Raw genomic sequence first — 24576 nt, forward strand, 5'->3', positions numbered from 1 at the left:
TATATATATATATATATATATATAAAAGAAACTTTTAAATGCTTCCCTTTCTCCTGACTAAACTTTCTGAATTATATAACCTTTTAAACAAAAGTAGGCCTCTCCATTGCTTGCCACCGACTCGTTTCTCGAAATACGTTGGAGATTTCTTCGGAAAAAGTCATCTGAAACAATGGAGAATTTGTTGAAGCAGACGAGGTATATTCTATTATCTTTTCGATAGTTTGTTTTCATGCAATAATCTTTTTTTTTTGGATAAGTGGAATTCCATTCATCCAAAAAGAATGCAGCCAAGCAGCTACAAACATAAATCAAGTCCCCTCCAACCACCCGAGGAGAGGAACCAACCTCATTATCCAAGTTCTTTAATTGATCCCATAAACCTCTCTTGTCAACTCTGCTATTACTGCCATAAACAGTAGTGATCAAAGTCATATGGTCATTGATAATTCCAGTAATAGTTAGGGACTGGTCATAAGTCCTCAAGACAGAAAAGTACCACTGCTTCCTCCACATAACCCATATTCTACCACCATCAGTAGACACAAAATTATCTACCATGTTCCATTCATCAGAAAATGCAGAATAAAATTTATCAGCATTAATTCTTCTAATTCTAGTTTCCAAAAGACACACAACATCAACATCCAAGCTAACCATCCTGCACAGTACCTTATGCTGCTTAAGAGGGTTATTAATCCCTCTTACATTCCAAAAGCACACTAACATCAATTAACAGCAGGGCCAACACCACCACCAACCCCTGCATTCACACTTCCTTTGGCTTTATCCACTAGGTCTATTTTCTTTGTTTAGATTTCATTGAGCAGGACAACAACCCCATGGAAGTCACCCTAGCCTTCCTCTGACCATCAACAACACCACCACCAGCTAACACATCAAGTTTGCTGGAGGAGCCAGCATTCTCTTATTTCATACCTCAACTATGGTAGAGTTAGACACACAATCAGAATCAACTGCAGCAGCCTCCAATTTCTCAGTAGTGGCACACATCCCCTTGCTAGCATCCTGTAAAGCAGTAGCAGGGTTTGCAACTTCCTGAGCATGGCCAGCAGGGATCTCTTGCAAGGCTGACACAATACTTTCCTCAACCATACCAACTAACAATTCAAGACTAAAACAACCAACACCAGTTACAGGAATAGTATTGCCAGAAGAACTAGAAGGCAAAATGGAGTCCACATGAGAGGAACTCAAATTAATACTGGGATCCAACTTCTGCTTATCACTAGGAACAGAGATGGTAGTGTCCTTCTTCCAGACTTGAACCTTTTTCTTCAAAGCTGCCTTCTGACTCACAGCACACCTACTAGCCAGGTGACCAAAAGTTTTACAACTTGAGCAAGCTCTTGGCAGCCAAGGAACAAAAACACCTACCCTCACCATAGATCCATCCTTAAGGACTACATGAACCTCATTTGGCATCACAGATCCCGGAGAGACCTCAACACAAACTTTAGCATACTCTAACCTACCTCTAGAAGCAGTTATGGAATCCATGTATAATGGATTACCTAAAGCACTAGAGATATAGGTGAGGCCTCTTCTAGAGTATAATTCCAAAGGAACATTGTAAAGCTGAACCCACACAGGCATGTGGGAAAGATCAAAATGAAGCCTCTGCATGCAGGGTTCCCACTTCCTCAATACCAGAGGTTTATTCAGAACGTGCCATGGCCTATTCTCGAGTACCCAGTCCCTAATAGAAGCATTCTCAAACCAAAAAACGTAAAGATTTGCACTAGCTAGACTAACCTTAACAGGAGAAGATTTTCCCCAAAGAGAGCTGATAATCCGTTGCATCGAATCAAAATTAAGAGCAACATTGATAAATTGACCCACAATCGCGAAACTCCAATCAACTATACCCTCCTCAATCACCGTCAATGGCGGTTTAACAGTGGGGATCTCATCCAGAATCTCAGGAGGAAAGAAGTCAAGCGACTATTCTTTAGTTCCAACAAAAAGTTTCCTCCAATCGAATTTTGAAGACACCGAATCCATGAAAAAGCCGCCAAGAAAGCCAACAATCACCCAAAATTGAAAACCCATAACGAAAATTAGCACCGGAGAAGAGAATCGGAGTACACATCAAACCCGCTAACATGCGCCTCGAGAAACCCCATTTCTAAACCTATTTCTTTCCTTTTTAATAATCTTCTTTATAGACCGTAATCCATTAAAAAAAATTAGCTACGCAGATGAACTTGTGTAAAAGAAAATTAAAACTACATATGTTCAGGCAACTTACTATTCACTTTGTAAAATATTTTGAAATGCTTAGAAATTTGATTCAATCATGCTAGACAAGACAAAACACAAGAGTCAATCAGAAACCAAAAGATTTACCGCAAAAAAAAACCCTCAATCTTTCAAACGAGGCTTCGATTTTTCCTTTTTCGATCCCATCTTTTTAAGCGAACCATTTTAGACGCTATCTATGTTCCCTTAACTTTTCTAAGCTGAAGATGAACCTTGAACTGATTTTGGATTTTGCAAAGAAGAGAACCTTGAATTGATTCCCAAGAGCATTTTCGGGCAAGATGATGAGTTGGAATGATTATTCAGAGCAAGTACTTGCAGTTGCAGCTGCTACATATGTCATTAACTCAATTGCAAAACCAAACATCCAATATCAGAAAAAGAGCAGCGCAGGTCTTGAACCCTAGTTTATCAGAATAACAGCAGAAAGGAAGATAATTCATCTTCAATTTGGAAGCTGGCACTATATCCAAACCACACAATCATCAAATTATTACAAATCTATAATGCAAAAGGATTAAAAATGACCTCTGTGGCAGTTTACCCTTTGAAAAAAAAATACATGTTAACTCAGAATATCATCATATCATATTGGACATGAAATTAATTCCCGCAAAATTCCTATAAACCCGGAACCAAGGCACGGGAAAAAAAACAAGAATCAAAGTAACAGCAAAAACTCTAACAGAAGTGTTTGAAGCTCACACAAGATTTTATTCGAGAAATTTGTATAATGCTATAGTTTTGCAATTTTGGTTCTTCTGGAGAAAAACTTCAGATGACGGCATTGCACTTGATTGGTTCGGGTTGAATCGCCTTTTGCACGAGCTCGGTTTGTTCCTTGACATGAACAGAATAGAAACCAGTCGCAGTTGAAGCAGATGGAGCACGTCCGACGTATTTGATATCCTCAAAAGTTCCTCTACCCAGAGAAGTCATTGAAGTCGCAAGGCGAGGTGCGATGTAACTGAATGCACCCATGTTCATTGGTTCTTCTTGGCACCAAACAATCTCCGCATCTGAGGTAATTCCGGAAAGAAAAAAAAATCAAAAACGATGTCTCAGTATAAAAAAGGAATAGAGGATTACAATACATGATAAATTACTCTATCTAACGGCACATAACCCGTCATAGCTAGTGCATCCAGTTTGGCAAAAGGAGAATGAGAAGGAGAAAGATGGGAGGTCTGAAAACGAATAAAATACTATAGATCAAGTCCAAGATCTGAGTACATACTCGGATATCTCTTAAGCTCTCGCTGGATGAGGTCATAAGGGAATGGGCAAAGCTGCTCCACACGACATATAGCAACGTCCGAAGCATTGTTCTTCTTTCGTTCATCATCAAGCTCATAGTAAACCTGAAAGCAGATAGAAAATTGATTATTGTATCAAAAACAACAAAGATATGACCAAACCTACATAGAAGATTCAGCACATATTGGTGGGGTCAGAAGACTAAGTTATAAGTCCAACAAGATGACAAAATCGGGTATAACATGGAGAAAATTCCAATATTAAACTGCTTATAGAAAAGGAAAACATGGAGAAACTGCGGGTATAACATGGAGAAAATTCCAATATTAAACTGCTTATAGAAAAGGAAAACATGGAGAAACTGCGGGTATAACAAACCTTTCCGGAACAAAGAACCAAGCGTCTGATACCCTCCTCAAGGTCAGAGTGCATATTCTGATCCTTTATGAGGCGCTTAAATCGGGTACCCTGCTTATCAAAACCAGGGTGGCCTTAAACATCATCGAATTCAGAAAGATTTGATTTGCAATCCTTGTGACGAAGCAAGTTTTTGGGGGACATGACAATAAGTGGTTTACGGAATTCCCTGTTTATCTGAGAGAGTGGAGAAAAGAAACAATAAGAAAAGGAAAATGGCAGGACTTCCCTCAATGTTGAAACGTCGTTAAGAAATATTAGTTGCACTCACCTGTCGCCGCAAAACATGGAAGTAATTAGCAGGTGTTGTAACATTAACCACCTGCCAGTTGCACTCCTGAATTTGCTTACGAAGAGTCGGATCCATCACAGGTATCACAAAAGGATGGTCATCACTCGTCTACAAAAATATTATGTCTAGTTACCAATGCACAATAGTCTTTTCCAACCTTGCTTTTCATGTGAATGAAGACATGCTAGCATAGTGTGAATGTCAATACAAGGAGGATGGTGAAACTATACCAAGATGCAAAGAACAATGCATGTTGTTTCATGGGGAATACCTGCAGAAAACGCTCTAGTCGTGCACTCGAATGTTCAGGACCTTGTCCATCAAAACCATGAGGAAGCAGGACAACCAGACCGATTTGACGCAGCCACTTTGACTCTCCACTACTCAGAAATTGATCAAAGATCACTTGAGCTCCATTGGAAAAGTCACCAAACTGAGCTTCCCACATAACCAAGGAATTCGGGTTTTCCATTGAGTAACCCAATTCAAATCCAAGCACACCAAACTCAGAAAGAGAACTGCACGTAAGACCCCATGTTGCTCAGAACAGAATCCAAATATTAACAAAAAGAACAGAAGGGAAAATGTTACACAAAATTATCGGGCACAATCTAAGAATTCTCAGGAATCAACATAACTCGGTACAAGAAGCAAGGATATTTTCACCTGATGGAAAAAAGGTATAAATTCACAAGCGAAAGATATAAAGTGTAAAATTGTACATGTAATTGCATTTTTTGAACTGCATGGAACGCTCATCTCAAGTACGGGATTCAGTTAAGTGGAGAAATTTTCCATAAGTTATGCCTTGATGCAGAGCACAATTAACATTTAATTGCATTGTTTACGTGGATGATAAGAATCCTTTGGCATTGAAAATGTGTAGTATTGGACTAAAAATTTAACAATTACACAAAAAGCACAAATAGGTTACCTATTGCTGACGGTAAACATCTCCTCATTTTGGTTGATGATAACATGGTCCAGGGGACAGTACTGTTCCCCTGTCTCCTGGTCATGAATCACAGAATGTCGGTGACTTAATGTACCCCTTTCAACATCCTGACCACTCAGCCTAACATGGTTTCCTTCCACCACCAGTGTAGCAAATGCAAGTGCTTCCCCCATAGCCCAGGGTTATCCATTATGAAAGTTGAAATTGCAAAAGACAAAACAAACCCAGTGTTTCGGACACGAGAAAGTTGTTCAGGTGACTTGAATCCTGTCCAATAAGCAGAGAGCCAGTCCCTTCTTTTCGGAACATAATCTTTGCTGGCCAAAAATTCTTCATTAAGAATTGAGCCAACCTTCTGACTTATATGACTAATGTCTTCCTCTGTCACCTGCCCAGACTCTAACAATTTATTTTGGTATATCTGCAGAGCTGAGGGGTGATTCCGGATGATCTGTTTGAAAAAAAAAAAGAATCTAAATATGTGAAGTTCGTGTCACTCTACATGATCATATAGAACCGCAAAACAAGGGGGCAGGAACAACTATTATTTGTGTAAAGGGAAAATACATAACCAAATAGGCAAGTATAATGGCAGACCTTATACATTTTTGGTTGTGTGAATGATGGTTCATCAATCTCATTATGCCCGAATCTACGATAACAGACCAAATCAACCACCACATCTGAATGGAAGGTTTGGCGCCACTCTGCTGCAAGTTCACATGCATGGACAACTGCCTCAACATCATCTCCATTTACATGGAAAATGGGAGCATTCAAGGCTTTGGCAACATCAGTACAATATTGTGAAGATCTTCCTGCCCTTGGATCAGTTGTAAATGCGACTTGGTTGTTGACTACAATATGTATAGTCCCACCAGTAGTGTAGTTTGGAAGTGCACTAAGGTGAAGAGTTTCATAGACTACACCCTGTCCAGCAAAGCTACCATCTCCGTGAATCAAAATAGCCATGTTCTTGGTCCTATCCACATCATTGGAGTAATACTGCTTTGCTCTAGTTTTTCCAACAACAACCGGGTCCACAGCATCCAGGTGACTTGGGTTTGCAACTAAAGACAAATGGATTCTCTTTCCACCTCTTGTTGGCCGATCATAAGAAGTTCCCAAGTGATACTTGACATCACCAGTTCCAGTGTAGAGCCCAACCTCATCCACAGGTTTTATACCACCACTGAACTCACTAAATATCTGAGAAAGTGGCTTTCGGACAACATTACCTAGGACATTGAGTCTTCCTCTATGAGGCATTCCAATAACTATGCTCTCAACCCCAAGATCAGCAGCCCTGTCAAACATCTCTTTCATTCCAGGAATTAAAGTCTCACCACCCTCCAGACCAAACCTCTTAGCAGTTGTCCACTTAGTGGCCAAGAAATTTTCAAACTGTGTACTCCATATAAGCCTATCAAGAATGACTTCTCGTCGCTGGCGGTTGTACTGCATAGGTGTTGGGGTTTCGATCTTATCTCTAAACCAGTTGCACTTCTCCCAGTCAGCAACGTGCATGTACTCAAACCCAATGCTTCCACAGTAAGCCTGTTCAAGCCTAGTCAAAATTGATCTAAGTGTTTGCACTGGTTGATTTTCTGATAAAAACCCAGACATCCTCCACACACCTAAAAAGAATTCTCTATCAAGATCAGCTCCAGTAAAACCATAAAGAGCTAGATCCAAATCATCAGGAATTTGTCTTTCCTCTAAACCCAAGGGATCCAACTTTGCTTTCATGTGGCCATTAACCTGGTAAGCTCTCACGAGCAATAACAATCGCATACTCTCCTGGATGGTCTGGCCAGAAATTCCAGGGGATGTAGCGGCCTGACCCACAAAATTCCTGAAGAAATTGTCCCATGATACATCAACACTATCTGGGTCAGCTTCCCATGCCCTCTGAAGCTCCTCTAAGTACACACTGCTAGTTCCATCTAAGAAACTGTCAGTTAGCTTAGAGAGTGGCACAGGCCGAGGAACCGGTGCAGTTTGTGCCTTAGACTTAAAGACGGTGGTATGAAAATATGACTCGGTGAAGGAACAACACGTGATCTTGTAGCATTCGATCCACCCTGAGACAAAGTCCTCCTAATGGCAAGCTTCGCCACACTTGAACCAGCTCTTAACCACCCCATATCTACAATCAACAATACCTATGTCAAACTAATTCTCAAAATGTAATAAACCTCCGAGCTTTCTTTATATATTAAAACCCACTTAACAGAAAAGTACAAATCATTGAACAATATAACCTGTTAGTTCAAATGCAAGAAAACACATAAGAACCTTCAAACCAAATAAAATTAGCCTGCGATAAGGTTATGAATACAAATGATCAAAATCGATGCTTGAATGCTAATACTCCAACAACAACAAAAAAAAGTTAATTTGAATCTTTAAAATTTAAGAAACAATGTCAAAAGATGCACAAAGTTTTCAGGAAAAATCGAAACGTTTGTAAGTTGTAAAGCTTACAACGATTAAAACTAAACCCAAAAGCATATTTGAATTAGATTTTCCTCGTTCCAGTTCAAACAGATCAAATCAAATCGATATCAAGCAGTGGACTGTGTCGTAACCGCCTTTCGGTTGGGCCCCGGAATTGGGCTTCGACTTGGATGAATTGGGTTAGAGTCGCCACCGACCATTTTAAAACGAATTTAGGTGGGTCGGACACCATCTTACCTGATCTGCGTTTTACCAGAAACGTGTCGGGTTCGGGAGTCGGTTACGGTCAAGGAAGGATTAGCACCCTTGAACCGCCCTTTCGGTACCAATTAATTTGTCGATTGTCTTAATTGCGAAAATTAAAAATTTAAATTTAAATTTAAAAATTCGGTTCGAATTGATTACCTTTGATCGATTGAAATTATCACTGTAAGTGTCGAAAAATGTTAGATGGTAAAAATAAAAATAAATACAAGGTAGCAAAGGGAAAATATATATATATATATATATCTATAAATATAAAAATAATAATAAAACAAAATGTACGATAAAAATAAACAAAAGTTAGTAAAATAGATCATAGCAAATAATAAATAATAATAAAATAAAGTAAAATAATAATAATATATAAAAGGTTAGTTGATAAATAAGTAAATAAATACATAAGAATAAAAATGAAAATAAAAAAATAAAAAAATAGTATAATATAATAGTAAGAAATGAAAAAAAACCAAAAATAAGAAATATACAAAAAATAGAAAAATATAACTAAAAACGTATATATAAAAAAGAAATGTTAAAAGGGAAATAAAAATGAAAAAAGAGGTTTTAAAAAATAATAATTATTATAATAATAAATAAGACGATACTAAATAAAATAATCTAAATTAGGACTAAAATAATTGAAACCTAAATCTAAGGATTTAATTTAAAATTAAAATTCTAGGACCAAAATGAATTGTATGCATAATATAATGTCAAACTTAAAGGAAAAATAAAGCTAACATAATTCATCAAATGTCAAGTGACCAAATAAGTAATTTTTCCAATATATTACAATTGGTGTGCTCCACTTGCTATGTCAGATCAAAGCCACATTCACGTTTAAAACAAACAAAAGAAGAACCAAACTCATTTGTTACCAGATATTAAAAACAGGGGTGAGCGTTTCACTGCCTTCTCGCCGGGAAAGAACCCGTTCAACGCCAAACTTTAAAGGTAGGTCTTTCTCGACACCGGTAACTTGGATCCAATCCCGGTCTTGCAAGAAAATGTCCCCAACTCTGCAAAAAGGTAAAAGAAACTTCGACTCTTCACCTCTCCGATCTAACTCTTCCGTCGTCAGATCGTTTCTGTTCCGAGGTATGTTGTTCTTCTCGGACTTCTCCTTCCGAAATGCTTCTGTATTTTTCCTTCGAATGAATCCCTCTGTATTTCTCGTATTTTTCGCGTATTCCTCGTAGGATTTTTTTTGTAAATCGTTGCTCCCCGTATGTTTATCCCGTCGCGTTTCTTGTAAACTCTGAGTATTTTTGCGTGTCCCCTCCCCAGGTATGTGTTTACACGCTTTATTATAGTAGAAAAAAAAGTCTTAGAATCCGAGTAGAACTCTCAATTTATTTCTGCTTGTTTGTTGATGTTGGGTGCCGAGATTTTCGGCGGTGGTTGCGTGAGTGGGTTGAGGAGTCCCATTAAAACACAACTTTGATGGTTCCGTGAAAACTGGCTGGTTGTGCGGTTTGTGTGGAAGAAAACTAGTGTCTACAGCTGCCCCTCTTTGTCTTTTTTCGTGGAACGAAAAATAGGACAAAGATAAAAAGACACGAATTTTCGTTCGGTGAAGTTGAAAATTGACTATGATATAACTCCATGTCGAATTGAGTTGTGGATGACTCCTCCGTTGCGAAGTCGAGTCCATCTTGAAATGATATTGAAGTCGTAGTTCGGAATTTGAATCGAAACGTGGCTTCTCGTTGTAGTCTGCTTTGGTCTTCTTCTTGGTTTAAAGACCTTGGTTTAAAACTTCGATTGGAAAGTAATTCTTTGACTCCTCCATGTGGTTGACATGCCCTCGAGCTGAGTGACACCGAACTCGAAAAGTCTTCATTGACAGTTGACGGGAAAAAGGCTTCTTGCTACTAAGGAACGGCTAACCCATATCTTCTTCTCGGCTTGAAAACCTCGATTGCAGTCGGACAGTAGTGTGATTGAGGTGTCATCGAGCTGAATGGAATCGAACTCGATAATTTTATTGACAGATATCCCTTTTTTCCTTGAGATATGATGTAAATGATGTGCCTTGGAGCTGAGCGTAGTCGAACTCGAAGGTCTTTGTTGACAGATACTCCTTCTTTGAGTTGGATATCCTTTGTCGTGAAGTTGAAATCCAATCTAAAGATGGATGATGCTTGTGTGCACGATTCCCTTCGTCGTAAAGTTGAGCCTGGAATTGGATATCCTTCGTCGTGAAGTTGAAATCCAAGTAAGTAGCATTGTTCCGAGTCCAATACCCTCCGTCGTGAAGTTGAAATTGGCTCTGGAATCGGGAAATTGTTTGTTGACAACCACCCGTCCCTTCGTTGTGAAGTTGAACTTGTGTTGTCTCGAGTCCAATATCCTTTGCAGTGAAGTTGAAATTGGCTCCGAAATTGGGAAATTGTTTGTTGACAACCAGCGGTCCCTTCGTCGTGAAGTTGAACTTGCGTTGTCTTGAGTCCAATATCCTTCGTTGTGAAGTTGAAATTGGCTCTGAAATTGAGAAATGTTTGTTGACAACCAGCGGTCCCTTCGTCGTGAAGTTGAACTTGCGTTGTCTGGAGTCCAATATCCTTCGTTGTGAAGTTGAAATTGACTCTGAAATCGAGAAATTGTTTATTGACAACCAGCGGTCCCTTCGTCGTGAAGTTGAACTTGCGTTGTCTGGAGTCCAATATCCTTCGTTGTGAAGTTGAAATTGGCTCTGAAATTGAGAAATGTTTGTTGACAACCAGCGGTCCCTTCGTCGTGAAGTTGAACTTGCGTTGTCTGGAGTCCAATATCCTTCGTTGTGAAGTTGAAATTGGCTCTCGAGCAAAATGTGTTGTTTCGAGAGAAACTTTCAATCTGTCGAGTTGGTCGAAGTGTAGCTTCTTACTGCAGAGTTAATCAACCACCATCCTTCTTTGAAGGCGCTTGAGAATCGAGTATCCTTCATCCTGAAGTCAAAACTTGACTCTAAAAGCTGCAAAAACGTGTATGCTAAAATGATGAATTTGATGCACCTAAGTATGTTTAAGATGCATGCAATATGAATGAATTATGTGTTATCTTCTGGATGGAGTCTCGTGCTTTGTCTGTCAATCAGGTCCTTGGAATGGATCGTGCCCCATTTGCTTCCCGAGCTTTGGCTTTACAGACCTTTCATATCTGAGACTGTTATGCTTGAAAATGTTTTCTCCTTTTTCTTGTTTTAGGAGAGAGACATGATAAAAATGTTGTAAAATATTGTTCGCAATTGAATCAAATTGTAAATGTGAGTTCAAAAAATATCAAAGGAATCAAGAGCTCTTTTAATGCTTTCAGAGTTACAAATCTTTGACAAATGTTCAAATGGATGAGTTGGCTTTAGGTTAGCCTCCTTTCCAAGGTTTTGGTAACCCAAAATGTCATTTTTTTTTAAAATATCGAAATATGCTTTGGCATTTCATTTGGGTGCGGACATAATGACGCAACTAGAATGACCAATTACTAGACATTTTATTTCGGTCCTCTGAAATCTTCCATTTGTTCAAGCTTTGTAGGCTCCTCCAACAAAGGCAGTGCAAAAAATATCGGTCTAAAAATGAAATTCTTGAGTGCTCGTGTGTAGTCGACTATAACAGGTGCTCCTTAACTCCCTTAGTCCATCATTACCGAAAATTTCTTGCTCAGATAAATTTGATTTAATTTTCCATTGTCTGGCTAGTTGAATCCATAAAGTCAGGGCGTTTAACCAATTACTTTAGAGGGACCACTGAACATTATAATCAGTTTTATCAAGTTCACTGAAGGGTTCATCTCATCACAGAGTCTTCAGCCTGACAAGAGCAGTGGAGCAGACACCGAATTGCCAAGTGTCCGAGCAATGTCATGATTTGAACGCAATCTATTCATAAAGCCAGGGCTTTCGAGTTTCCTCTATAACCAATTGCCTTAGCGGAATAGCTCAGTTTTTACGGATTTAATTTCTTAAGATTGTCAAGAAGAACCTGTTATAGCCTAGGTGTTTTTGAAAGTCAAGGAATCTCATCTTTAGAGTTCAATTTTCAAGCAACTGACCTAAACTGGATTCACCTACTCGACTCTTTCATTTGTAAAGATCATCATCGTCATTGAACGTCTTAAATAAAAAGTATAATAATGTCATATGCAAAAGGATGCCCCATGTTGTCCGCACCTTATGAAAGGAAAATGTTATATTGGTTAATTACAAGAGCATGGTACGGTGTTTGAGTGTATATTCTGGGTAAAGTCAAATTCCTTGTTTTAAATCATGTTACTTCGTCAAAGATATGTAACTTTGAACCATTTCAGAGTTTCTTAATTCAGATGATATTCAAAGAATTGCAAGTTTGCAAATGTGATTCATTGTTTAACATCTTTAAAGTAACATAAATTTATTAAAAAGTCCTTACAAAACCTTGAGGAAAAAAATGAAAAAACAAATTCAAACAAAACGTCTCAAATGATGAAATGGTCTTCCTCACTTGGATGCCCCCAAGTTGTTGAGGTCGATCCGATTCTTGTTACATATTTTATGTATGATTCTCTTGATTGTGGAGTAATTCTCGATAGTGCGCCCTGGGACTCCGCTATGATTTTCGCAATGAGCGTTCTCATCATACTACCTGGGGTACGGGGCTTCATGGATTTCCCTGGATACGGTGACACCACATGTGTGTGTCAAAAAGTTATTTGTAGAGCTCTTTGTAGGTCATGGGAATAGGGTCGAAATGTTCCCATTTTTGATGAAACATGTGAAGATAATTAATGTGAATGTAAAGAAATGAACAAAATGCAAAATGTTTAAATGCATGATGCATGAAATGTCCGAGGCATTGATCCGAAAAATGTGCCTATTATTCTGAATAATCCTTACTGGGGACAAAAATGTTACGTCTGAAGAGACAAAAAACTTTTTGATGGTATAGATCTCGCACAGTCTCTGGAAAGTTGATTCGTCTTCCGCTTTTTCATCAGTTGAATATCCTGTCGAACCATTCTGACTCCTTTGGCTAAACTTGTGCGGGTGATTAGTTGCTTGCCACAAAAAATGTCTCGAATGACTGCATCTCCGGCCTTCACTCTATGCCGAGCTCGTTCCAAACGAAAGTGCCATTGGAGCCCTCCATCCGAAGTTTGTCGACTTATTTTTGGAATTCATCAATAATGGTCTCCGGCTTAGCTAGGGTTTCACCATCTTGTTCTCGTAATTTTTGAAAGGACTCTCCAGGTCAGTAACCATTTCCTCATCTTGCCCCTGCAACCCTTGCCTCTGAGTATTCTTTGATCACGGTTGGACTTCTGAGCTTTTTGTCTCTTTGTATTATAACTCCTTTGTCCATTAATGCAGATTATTTATGTTTAACAAACACATTTTTGGTGGATCAACACCTCGTTTAAATGATGCGAATGATGAAAACAAAACAAAAGAGAACAATTAATGAAAAAGGTTAGTGATGTGAAAATAATAAAAAGCAATCATGAAAATAAAAGTCCTACCCCACATGATATCTACCCCACATGCTTATTATTCCTACCCGGACATGATCTCTATCCCGCATGTTAATTTTGAACTAGTCCTAACCGCATAAATTTCTAGTTCACATGCTTTGAACAGAAAGTAAAGCAGAAAATAAAATCAAAGCAGCCTAGGGTTTGGAATGAGGTTTCGGGGTGGGCTCTAGTTCTCCATAATCTCCCGGTTTAGGTTCTAAAAAGGTACTCGAGTTCTCCTTGCTGGTGCCCCCTTGGGCTTGTCAGACCCTTAGTCCTAAGCCCATTACAAGCTTGTGTGGACTAAGTTAAACTCGAGAGGACACATTCCCTTATGCCCATACGGAGAATAAATTCACACGAAGGCATAAGGTATATGAATCCCGAAGGCTACTTGCTAGGCATATGCGGTGAATAAATTCACACGAATGCGTCGCTTTCACCCCCACTCAAAACGGGTTTGGAGCTCGGGTTTAGAGCTTAGAGATGACAATTTTGAAAAAATCTGAAATCATTAAAAAACGTTAGTACAACTATTTATTTGAAAAATAACCAAAGGTAAATAATTAGAATCAAATAAACAAATTAAAATTTAGACTTGTAATTTTCGCTAAAAAAGACAACCGGAAATTAATTTCGGCCTGACTCACTTACCTGTCCCCAGCGGAGTCGCCAAGCTGTCGTAACCGCCTTTCGGTTGGGCCCCGGAATTGGGCTTCGACTTGGATGAATTGGGTTAGAGTCGCCACCGACCATTTTAAAACGAATTTAGGTGGGTCGGACACCATCTTACCTGATCTGCGTTTTACCAGAAACGTGTCGGGTTCGGGAGTCGGTTACGGTCAAGGAAGGATTAGCACCCTTGAACCGCCCTTTCGGTACCAATTAATTTGTCGATTGTCTTAATTGCGAAAATTAAAAATTTAAATTTAAATTTAAAAATTCGGTTCGAATTGATTACCTTTGATCGATTGAAATTATCACTGTAAGTGTCGAAAAATGTTAGATGGTAAAAATAAAAATAAATACAAGGTAGCAAAGGGAAAATATATATATATATATATCTATAAATATAAAAATAATAATAAAACAAAATGTACGACAAAAATAAACAAAAGTTAGTAAAATAGATCATAGCAAATAATAAATAATAATAAAATAAAGTAAAATAATAATAATATAAAAGGTTAGTTGATAAATAAGTAAATAAATACATAAGAATAAAAATGAAAATAAAAAAAATAAAAAAATAGTATAATATAATAGTAAGAAATGAAAAAAAACCAAAAATAAGAAATATACAAAAAATAGAAAAATATAACTAAAAACGTATATATAAAAAAGAAATGTTAAAAGGGAAATAAAAATGAAAAAAGAGGTTTTAAAAAATAATAATTATTATAATAATAAATAAGACGATACTAAATAAAATAATCTAAATTAGGACTAAAATAATTGAAACCTAAATCTAAGGATTTAATTTAAAATTAAAATTCTAGGACCAAAATGAATTGTATGCATAATATAATGTCAAACTTAAAGGAAAAATAAAGCTAACATAATTCATCAAATGTCAAGTGACCAAATAAGTAATTTTTCCAATATATTACAATTGGTGTGCTCCACTTGCTATGTCAGATCAAAGCCACATTCACGTTTAAAACAAACAAAAGAAGAACCAAACTCATTTGTTACCAGATATTAAAAACAGGGGTGAGCGTTTCACTGCCTTCTCGCCGGGAAAGAACCCGTTCAACGCCAAACTTTAAAGGTAGGTCTTTCTCGACACCGGTAACTTGGATCCAATCCCGGTCTTGCAAGAAAATGTCCCCAACTCTGCAAAAAGGCAAAAGAAACTTCGACTCTTCACCTCTCCGATCTAACTCTTCCGTCGTCAGATCGTTTCTGTTCCGAGGTATGTTGTTCTTCTCGGACTTCTCCTTCCGAAATGCTTCTGTATTTTTCCTTCGAATGAATCCCTCTGTATTTCTCGTATTTTTCGCGTATTCCTCGTAGGATTTTTTTTGTAAATCGTTGCTCCCCGTATGTTTATCCCGTCGCGTTTCTTGTAAACTCTGAGTATTTTTGCGTGTCCCCTCCCCAGGTATGTGTTTACACGCTTTATTATAGTAGAAAAAAAAGTCTTAGAATCCGAGTAGAACTCTCAATTTATTTCTGCTTGTTTGTTGATGTTGGGTGCCGAGATTTTCGGCGGTGGTTGCGTGAGTGGGTTGAGGAGTCCCATTGAAACACAACTTTGATGGTTCCGTGAAAACTGGCTGGTTGTGCGGTTCGTGTGGAAGAAAACTAGTGTCTACAGACTGATTGTAGCATATTCATCCAAATAGAAACCAATAAAAATATTTAAAAATTATATAAATAAGCAACAAATGCAAGGTAAACATAGAAAAGGAAAAAAATCAAGTAGAAAGGCTTACGAGATAATCAGTGCTCAAAGAAATCAGATGAAAAAATGGACGAAAATAAAGTTGGGGAGTGTTTGGGAAGGCTGCCTTGAGAAAAGAAAAGGGGGGAAATTAAAACCCTGTGACCAAGGTGACGGTGACTGCTGGCTTAAGACTTATTTAGACAAATGAATTGAAGAAGTCTCTGTCCGACTGTTTTCCCCTTTTTCTCGTATTTACTTTTCTAGAAAAACTTTCAGATTTCAAAACATTTTACTTTGGCATTCTCTTTCAACTAAGATCGCCAGGAAAATTGTAAAGAACGAACACTTAAATTTTAAAAATGATAGAAATAGGTGTAATTTCAATCGAAAATATTAAAATATATATATAATATTTTAGATTGTGTTTAATCTAAATTAAAATTCTAGAAGTACTGATTTTTCTTAATTATTATTTTTTAAATTAAAATCACATTAAATTTAAACTAATTTAATTCAAGATAAATCTATTTTGATATTATCGCATGCTTAATTTGTGCATCATATTCTTCTGGTATACATTATCATTTAAAAGGTTGATTAAGTAAATCCGAGAGTATAATTATCTTGAACTTAAAGGTTGTAAAATTGAAAATTATAATAGTTTAGACATTAAATTTTTTAATTAAACTAAAGTTATCGATTTATCGAATATCATCTAATGACAAAATGATTAAAAATTGATTTTATGAATGATAATTAATATTTTTTTTTTTTGGTATACAAAAGTTTAGGTCAGGGGTGGCTCTCCCAGTCCAGGGTCAGGGCATACCTAAGACCCAATTGGGATTTACATAGGACTTTACAGATTACCTACCAAGAGTGATGGTTGTGGGATTCAAACTTGGCCTTACAAGCTCAAATTCATGAATCTCAATCACTTGTGCCAACACTCATTGGCAATGATAATTAATATTTATTAAAGTGTTTTTAATTTCTTTTTAACATTCTATCGAAGTCTTATAATAATATATGTCATGTTTTTATTTTTGTATGCTCTTATATAATTCTTTGGATAAAACAATTAACAACCATTACCTATGCATCAAACCAGTGGCGGAGGTACGTTGATGTTAGGGGAAATTTTTGGAATTCAAATTTTCTTTTTTAAAGTTTTATTTTTTAATTAATATACGAGTGTCCATTCTAAAATTTTATCATGTGACATTACATCAAACACTTTATTAATAAATTTATTCAATGTTATCAATATATTTAGTCATACAAAATGTTTTCTCATATATATATAATGAGCGTGACAAAATCCAATAAAGTGTATGGTTGATTTTTACGTTACTTTTACTCAATGATATCAACTTAGTTGAGTAAATACACAAAAATTAAAGTATGAAACAGGAAAAAAATGTTTAAGGGTGATTTTTTTTTTACATTTGAAGAAAATCAATTAAATTTTTAAATTTTTGCACTCAATTAAACTTTAAACTTAAAAATTAATTAATTAAATTATTTGAGTGTAGATTATTATTGTTAATTATTATAGTATCGTGATAATTTATGATGTTTATATGTCAGTTCATATGTGAATGTTGATGTTGCAGAAAAAACTAAATATTTTTTCAATTAAGTTTGAGAATTATTAGAAATTATTCACATATATATAGTTAGTTTCAGTCTATTATTATTCTTTCAACATGTTTTCAATGGAACTAATACTACTTTATCTAGCAATAGTTTTTGAGGTTCCTTCATATAGTGTAAAAAAGATAGTAAAGAGTTTACGCGAATGTAGTATTTAAGTCTTATTTTAAATCATAATTTTGATTTCTCATATATAATCAATACAGCACGAGTTTTTTTTAAAGGTTTTGTATGATTAGAATAGCCAACACATACAAAACAAACCATAAAAAATGATCTCGTTAAAAAAATCTCCTTAAACTTAGATAAAGGAAAAAGAGTGAATCTTTCTGACGAGGTAATAAAGTACATGAACATACAAATCAACTCGCACCAAAAAATACATTTGATAAATTAAAATTTGAGATCCAAAATAAGACTTGTGAATACTACTTAGATGTAAACTCCATCACATCATTTTTAAATTATAGGAAGGAACTTCAAAGCTGTAATTACTCTAATGTAATGCTGATTACGTAAAAAATATGTTTAAGGAATAGCAACTGGCTCGTTTCAAAAAGAGATAATCGAATACTTTTCCGATAAAAACATTTGATTTTATTAATATTTTTTATTTTTAATAGTTTATAAGTTATGATTTTATAATTTATTATATTTTTAAACTTTTAGATTTTATTTAATTTTTAAAAAAATTAATAGTATTTTTTTATTAATATTTAATTTTTAAAGTATTTTAGTATTTTAAATAACTTATTGTTTTTTGTTTTTTATTTAAAGATTAAATAACCCTTTAGACTTCATAAAAGATAAATTAAGTCCTTTAACATTTTTAAAAAATTAATTAAGCTTCTCTATCATATCATCATTCACATTGACACTATAACAATCGACGGTTTTTATTGATCAAAAGATCACATTGATTAATTTTCTAGGTTTAAGAGTTTAATTAGATATAAAAAGATTAAAGGATTTAATTGATTTTTTTTCAAAGTACAATGACTTTTCGCACCCTTAAGCCAATAAAAAAATATTTATATTATTTTGTATTTAATAGATTTAAAATACCATGATAGTAACTTGAATTATTTTTACTAATAAATAATTACCATTGAAATAATTAAATTTCTAATTTTTCATTTCTATTAATTTAATACATTTTATTAATTTTGAAAGTGCATGCAATAGAATTCTCATTGTTTTAATGTAAGAAATGTTAATGTCCTCTAATTAAAGTAAAATATTTAGAAATATATACATTTAATGCCCTTCCTTTTTAACAATCTCGGATTCTACATTATCAAGACACAAATACATAACAATTGCCAATTGAGTTCAAGAAGATAGGAGTCGCAAATGCCTATAAATATCACAAATTAAATGAAAACAAAAGGATCTGCCTTAACTAGTTAAGCCCAGCAGTCGGAAAACGGGAAAAAAAAACACACCACAAAGTAGTCGAAATTAGTTTTACATTTGAGTGATTTGTAAACCACACTGTGAGTAATCTCCTTTTTATTCCCTTTACGATCCACAGCAACTCGACTTTTGAGCGGCTGCACCACTACTTGCAGCAGGGTCTTGCTGATTAATTTTGAGTGTCGTCGGCTGTAACCGAAAACCAAGACACGGCATTGATCATTTCAAGTTACAAAATCTAATATTCACATGTCCGGTGCCATTCTCGTGTTTACTCGAGACAAAGAAAAATAAAAAGTTCCAGAGAACAGTAAATTATACCTCGGCCTTGTTATCTGATTCTTCAAGCCTTTGCTTAATATCCCGGGCTATCGAAAAGAAAACCTCCTCCACATTCAAATTTGTCTTTGAACTCTGCAAAATTTGATTAAGAATTAACCAAAATTAGTTAAACACTATTACATATGATCCAATCAGCAGCAAACATATAACTTACGGTTTCAAAGAACTTGATACCATACTCATCAGCCAAAGCTTGACCCTTCGAGGTTGGAACAGCTTGGAAGACAGATCATATCTGAATCCGATTATTACAGGACAAATGTGTCTAGCTTGCTTGTGTGCATATGTGCGACGAATAAGGAGACCTATCCTTTATTCACCCAGAACTTATCTTTTTGTCACACATTAACGAGCAAGCATGCATAGACTACACGAAACAAAGCCATCAACACAAATCGAGTAACAGAGAATGGTTGCCTCGACATGTAATTAACCCTAACCCACCAAGAAAAACAAGATAATTGATTTTTGGAAAATCTTACTCTTTTGCTCTCATATATGTCAGCCTTGTTTCCAACCAGTATCTTGTTGACATTGTCTGAAGCATGTTGTTCGATATTGCGAATCCAGTTCTTAATATCTGTAAATTTTAAGCCAGTTCAATAAGACTTGCAATAGATGTATGAACCACTGTAAGAAGCTCTTTCCTTCAGAGAGAGATCCTAAGGCGTCCACCCCAACAAAGGGATGGATGAAGAACTATGTTATTCCAACCCTCCAGTATTCTCAAACCTTCCATGTTTGAACTAATGTTTGACGCATATCCGGATATGGGTTTGGGAATATAAGCATCCATAAAAAAAATTAAAAACTGAATATATACGTGTAGGACATGTGCCTAACCCAACATTTGTCCAAGATCGAGTATCATAGATGAGGAGGATCAACTATAAACTGATTTCACTGACAAACCCAATTAAAGACACAAGAATAATTACGATAGAAATCGTCCAACAACAAAGGCTTATCAATCCATCCAATCAGAAAATTTTCAGTATGCAAAAAACAGAATTAGGACAGTTTGGAAATTACTGTTGAAAGATGACTCATCAGTAACATCATAAACCAGCAAAATACCCATGGCTCCCCGATAGTAAGTTGCAGGAAACATAATCCATCAGCAAAGTCAAACATCAGGCAAAATGTTATTGCTGCAATAGTTTGGGGGGGGGGGGGAAGAGATTCAACCTGCACAAGCTTAAACACACCTGTGGTAATAGTCCGAAATCGCTCTTGACCAGCTGTATCCCAGATTTGTAATTTAATCCGCTTACCATCTAGCTCAATGGTTCTTATCTTGAAATCAATGCTGCCGATGAAAAAATAACAACCAAATAGGCAATAAGAGAACATGTTGGGAATTTTTTTGAATCAAACTTCTAAAATCTTATTGGACGATTGAATGCGGAGAAGCGAGTGGAAAGGTATGCGAATATAAATTACAAAACGGTTGTCTAAGAAAAATCAAAGAGAAACTTAGATTATGATACTGTAAACTCCATTTCATCCATACACTGTTGCAGTAGAGGAAGCTAAACCAAATGATGCAATTCACCCCCAATTCTCTCCTTGAATGAATGATACACTGCAAGTGCTCCGCTCCACATTCACACCTATGGTATTCAGACTCAAGTGCGAGTGCCAAATATGGTTATGTTCAATATTTTCTAAGTTTCTTGATATATTTGTCCCCAACCCATGAGTGGATACTGTTATTAGACACGGTTTCTCAATAAATAATAAGTCAAAGCAATATAGATTCACATTTCAGAAATGAAAATATAGCAAAATAATTCTATCATTTGATTTTCAAGAGGTACAAACCCAATAGTTGTTATGAAACTAGTAGTAAAGGAACCATCAGAAAAGCGTAAAAGCAGACAACTCTTCCCTACACCTGCATAAATTCAAATAAAAATCAAATCACAGTTAGGAAAAATCAAAGCTGGAGCACCAAAAACCTAGTAGCCTATATTACTCCGACTATTCATTTTTCTTGAATGACCGTGTCCAATACCCGTGTGTGATGCATATCCGGACTTAGGCATAGCCGCATAGGACAATATGACCTTCTATAGATTCTCCAAATATATGGAAAAAACTTTAGAAAATTTGAATATACGTTTTTAGGGTTCAACATATTAAAAATCGAATTTACTGTTGAACATGTACAATATCCTACACTCACACTCGAGTTCCAGAAAAATAGCTGGCAAGTTATTGGCCTGGTAATTGATACAACCAGTTTTCACATAAGGCCACATTATTCCAACTAACATAAAGGGTGAAATTAAGAGCAAAGGGAAACATCTATGATTCTATAAATAATGAAATCAAATACAGAATAACAAAGGGCAGAAAAATTTTAAAAATAGCATATTTTCTCAATACCCATGTTTGATTTTTAAATGTTATAACAATAAAACTATTAAAACTATAACTGTTACCTCCCACACAGACACAAACTAAACTGAACAAAAACTCACCACTATCACCAATCAAAAGAAGCTTAACGAGGACATCATAATCAACCCGAGCTCTTCCCGGTGGTGCAGCCATGGATCCTCAAAAAAACCGCACACAAAATTTCCAATTAAAAAGGAAATATCTAATTTGCTTTCTCTCACTTGTCTACATTTAAAACAAAATTAACATTAATTTTCGTAATGGAAATAGAAGAAAATTGTAAAAAGGAAAAATCAGATCAAAATTTGGGAAAAGGAAAAATATAGAGAACCTAAGACGAAGAGGGTTGGACCGCTAGAAGCAGTTGTGGATCGAGAGCTGGGTCCAATGAAATTGGGAATTTTCCTTTCTGCTTCTTCAGTTTTTTTTACCTTCTCATGGTCCGCTTCCTCCAATGTGATTGGTTGGAAATGTTTGTTCAATATAATTGACCGTATGTAACTTTTCCGTATATCCTCATCCCCAAAACCTATTAGTTTATTTTTTTTTCTAACAATAGAAACTAAATTTCATTAACAAAAATTAGAAGAAATTAAATTTATAACATATCTAAACATAGAGAAAAATACGATAATAGTCACCAAAAAATTCATGTATAAAATAAAAATATTAAACATAAAGATACGAAAAAAAAACCAAAACATTTTATTAAAAATGATGTCTAACATAAAAAAACTCAATAATCGAGTATAAAGAAAATATCGCTTTCATCTTTTATTATTTGATACAAATTTAATTATCATTCATTATTATTCATAAACATGATTTATATCATCCATAAGCACGTATCACACATTTATATTGAAGATTGAGATATAAACTATTAACATTTTATTCATTACTTTTGATTAAATCATAATATTTTTCTCTAAGTTGTTTTTATTTTTTGAATATGATCTTTCGAGACTTTATATAACAATAATATAAAAATTAAATATATTATAAATATATAATTTTTTAATATTTAATCCTGATATTTTGATTTTAAAATATTTACTGGTATATTTTTATTTAAAATACTTAATTATTTTATCTGATTTTTTCTATTAGTGTATGCGTAATTCACTGCAAATTTTATTACTAAAAAAATATTAGGCAAAAGGTCATGTAGTATACATAATTTATCATTTTCACCACTATCGTATTTTCACATCAATTTATCCCTTGAAGTTGCTCAATTGCATCATTCCATATCCTATCCCCACTTAAAACCTTAAATTGAGGGTTTTAAGTTATATATTAAGGTTTAGGGTTTAGGGTTTATAGATTATGGGTCCTGGATTAGGGTTTAGTGTTATAAATTTAGGTTTTTAAATTAGGGATTGGGTATAAAATGACGTAATTAAACAACTTCGAGGGCTAAATTGATGTAAAAATACGATAAGGGAGAAAAATGATAAATCATGTCTACTACAGGGACAAAAATAACCTCTAAGACAAAAAATTATTATCACATATTTAAGGATTTCCCATATGATAATATATATATCAAGTCATTTTATCTTTTATCATTAGTTGTGTATGTGCTATTTTTTTTAATGATTTTATTTAAACCAATAAAAAATAACATGTGTTATCATCTTATTTAATTAAAATGAAATTTAGATTATAACTTTTTTTTAGTATAAGATGGATACAAAGTAAGATTTAGTTAAAGATTTTCAAATATTTAATATTCAAACATCTTTATATACATGGTGTTTGAAACCTCGACAAATAATAACAATATTTTAGCAACCAAGACCGTATGGTTGATGCACTAAATTTTAACTTTGGGAAAATTTAAACCCAAAATCCCTAGATCTAACGTATCACTACTGAACTAAAACAATAATTAATAAAATTTTATCAAAACAAATATTTAAGTTAAACTGATCACTACCTCAAATGCATAAATGCTACTAAAATCATAACACAACATATATCAAAGTTATTAAATTAAATAAATATTAACATGAGCTCAAGTAGAAGTGGGCTTTACTATTAGAAGTATCATCATGACCAATTAAAATAAATTAAATATTAAATTTTTTAATATTATATTATAAATATTTAATTTATATCATATAAATTATTTGATATATTATTAAAATTTATATTTATTTTAATTATTTTGATTTAAGTTTAAACATAATATTTTTTTGGATTTGTTATTTTTAAATTATATTTAAACTTTATATACAAAATGTAAGTATTTAAACCACGTTGTTTAATAAAAATGATTTCATTGTTTGATAATTAAGATTTTAAAATATAAAAAATTATAAATTTTGTTTTTAAAATTTTGAAATATAATAACAATTAAATAAAAAATAATCATAAAATAATTTGATAAATTAAAAAATATTTTCTAAAAATATTTTTATAATTCTAAAAATAAATTATGAATATATATATTTTAAAAAAATAAAAGTATTACATTATTGCTTAAAATTATCGAAAATATTCAAATAAAATTTTAATTACAATTAAAGAGTAAATGATAAATTTTCTACTAATATAGTATGTACGATATGTTTTTTTTTGAACGAAAGAAAAGAACCGGAGGTCTAGCTCAAATTGCATCACTGATCACGCATTGAGCTTCTTCCATGAGAACGGCTTCGATCCCATCAGCGGTGTCAGGAAAATATACCAGGATCTCTTGACCATGCCAAGCCTGCTAATCTATTAGTCACTCTATTACACTCTCGAGGTGCATAGGCGAACTTCATATTCCCACTCCGGTTGATCAATTCACGATTGTGGGGCAATAATGAGGAACCCTCACCAGGAGATCTGTGAATCCACGATAAAACTAATAAAATAGTTTAATATTTTTTTTTGAAAAGAGAGGTGTATGATTCATTGATTGATAATAATTTAATGACAATTAATGTTGCCGTGACATAAGATAATTAAATTCAAAAT

The 24576-nt window shown here is 34.6% G+C and overlaps 1 protein-coding gene and 1 pseudogene across 2 annotated transcripts; both read right to left on the reverse strand.

The window, feature by feature from the left end:
• Positions 1 to 2974: 2974 nt before the first annotated feature.
• Positions 2975 to 15918, reverse strand: LOC120198344 (annotated as a pseudogene).
• On the reverse strand, positions 12899 to 22044 carry LOC120198345 (ras-related protein RABE1c-like). 2 transcript variants are annotated; one of them, XM_039199683.1, is made up of 10 exons: positions 21938 to 22044; positions 21687 to 21831; positions 21025 to 21097; positions 20409 to 20509; positions 20233 to 20298; positions 19683 to 19780; positions 19355 to 19417; positions 19180 to 19272; positions 18938 to 19047; positions 12899 to 12910 (listed from the first exon to the last, which is right to left on the reverse strand). In XM_039199683.1, exons 2-9 carry the CDS (start codon positions 21757 to 21759, stop codon positions 18964 to 18966), a joined length of 651 nt encoding a protein of 216 aa, XP_039055614.1. In that variant the 5' UTR covers positions 21760 to 21831; positions 21938 to 22044; the 3' UTR covers positions 12899 to 12910; positions 18938 to 18963. The 2 variants fall into 2 exon arrangements, with proteins under 2 accessions (XP_039055614.1, XP_039055613.1); XM_039199682.1 differs by lacking the exon at positions 12899 to 12910 and having other exon boundaries at positions 18859 to 19047.
• Between the last annotated feature and the right edge of the window lie 2532 nt (positions 22045 to 24576).

Source organism: Hibiscus syriacus, unplaced genomic scaffold (assembly GCF_006381635.1).
Source record: "Hibiscus syriacus cultivar Baekdansim isolate YM2019G1 unplaced genomic scaffold, ASM638163v2 tig00117056_pilon, whole genome shotgun sequence".
Taxonomy (NCBI): domain Eukaryota; kingdom Viridiplantae; phylum Streptophyta; class Magnoliopsida; order Malvales; family Malvaceae; genus Hibiscus; species Hibiscus syriacus.

What these genes read in the sequence shown, in the direction of transcription:
- LOC120198345 (XM_039199683.1), bottom strand. Translation starts at nt 21,759, where the DNA reads ATGGCTGCACCACCGGGAAGAGCTCGGGTTGATTATGATGTCCTCGTT. An exon ending in TCTTTTGATTGGTGATAGTG is followed by an intron (nt 21,098 to 21,686) that starts GTGAGTTTTTGT and finishes GAATTTATGCAG; the next exon opens with GTGTAGGGAAGAGTTGTCTG. An exon ending in AATCAGATAACAAGGCCGAG is followed by an intron (nt 19,048 to 19,179) that starts GTATAATTTACT and finishes TTTCGGTTACAG; the next exon opens with CCGACGACACTCAAAATTAA.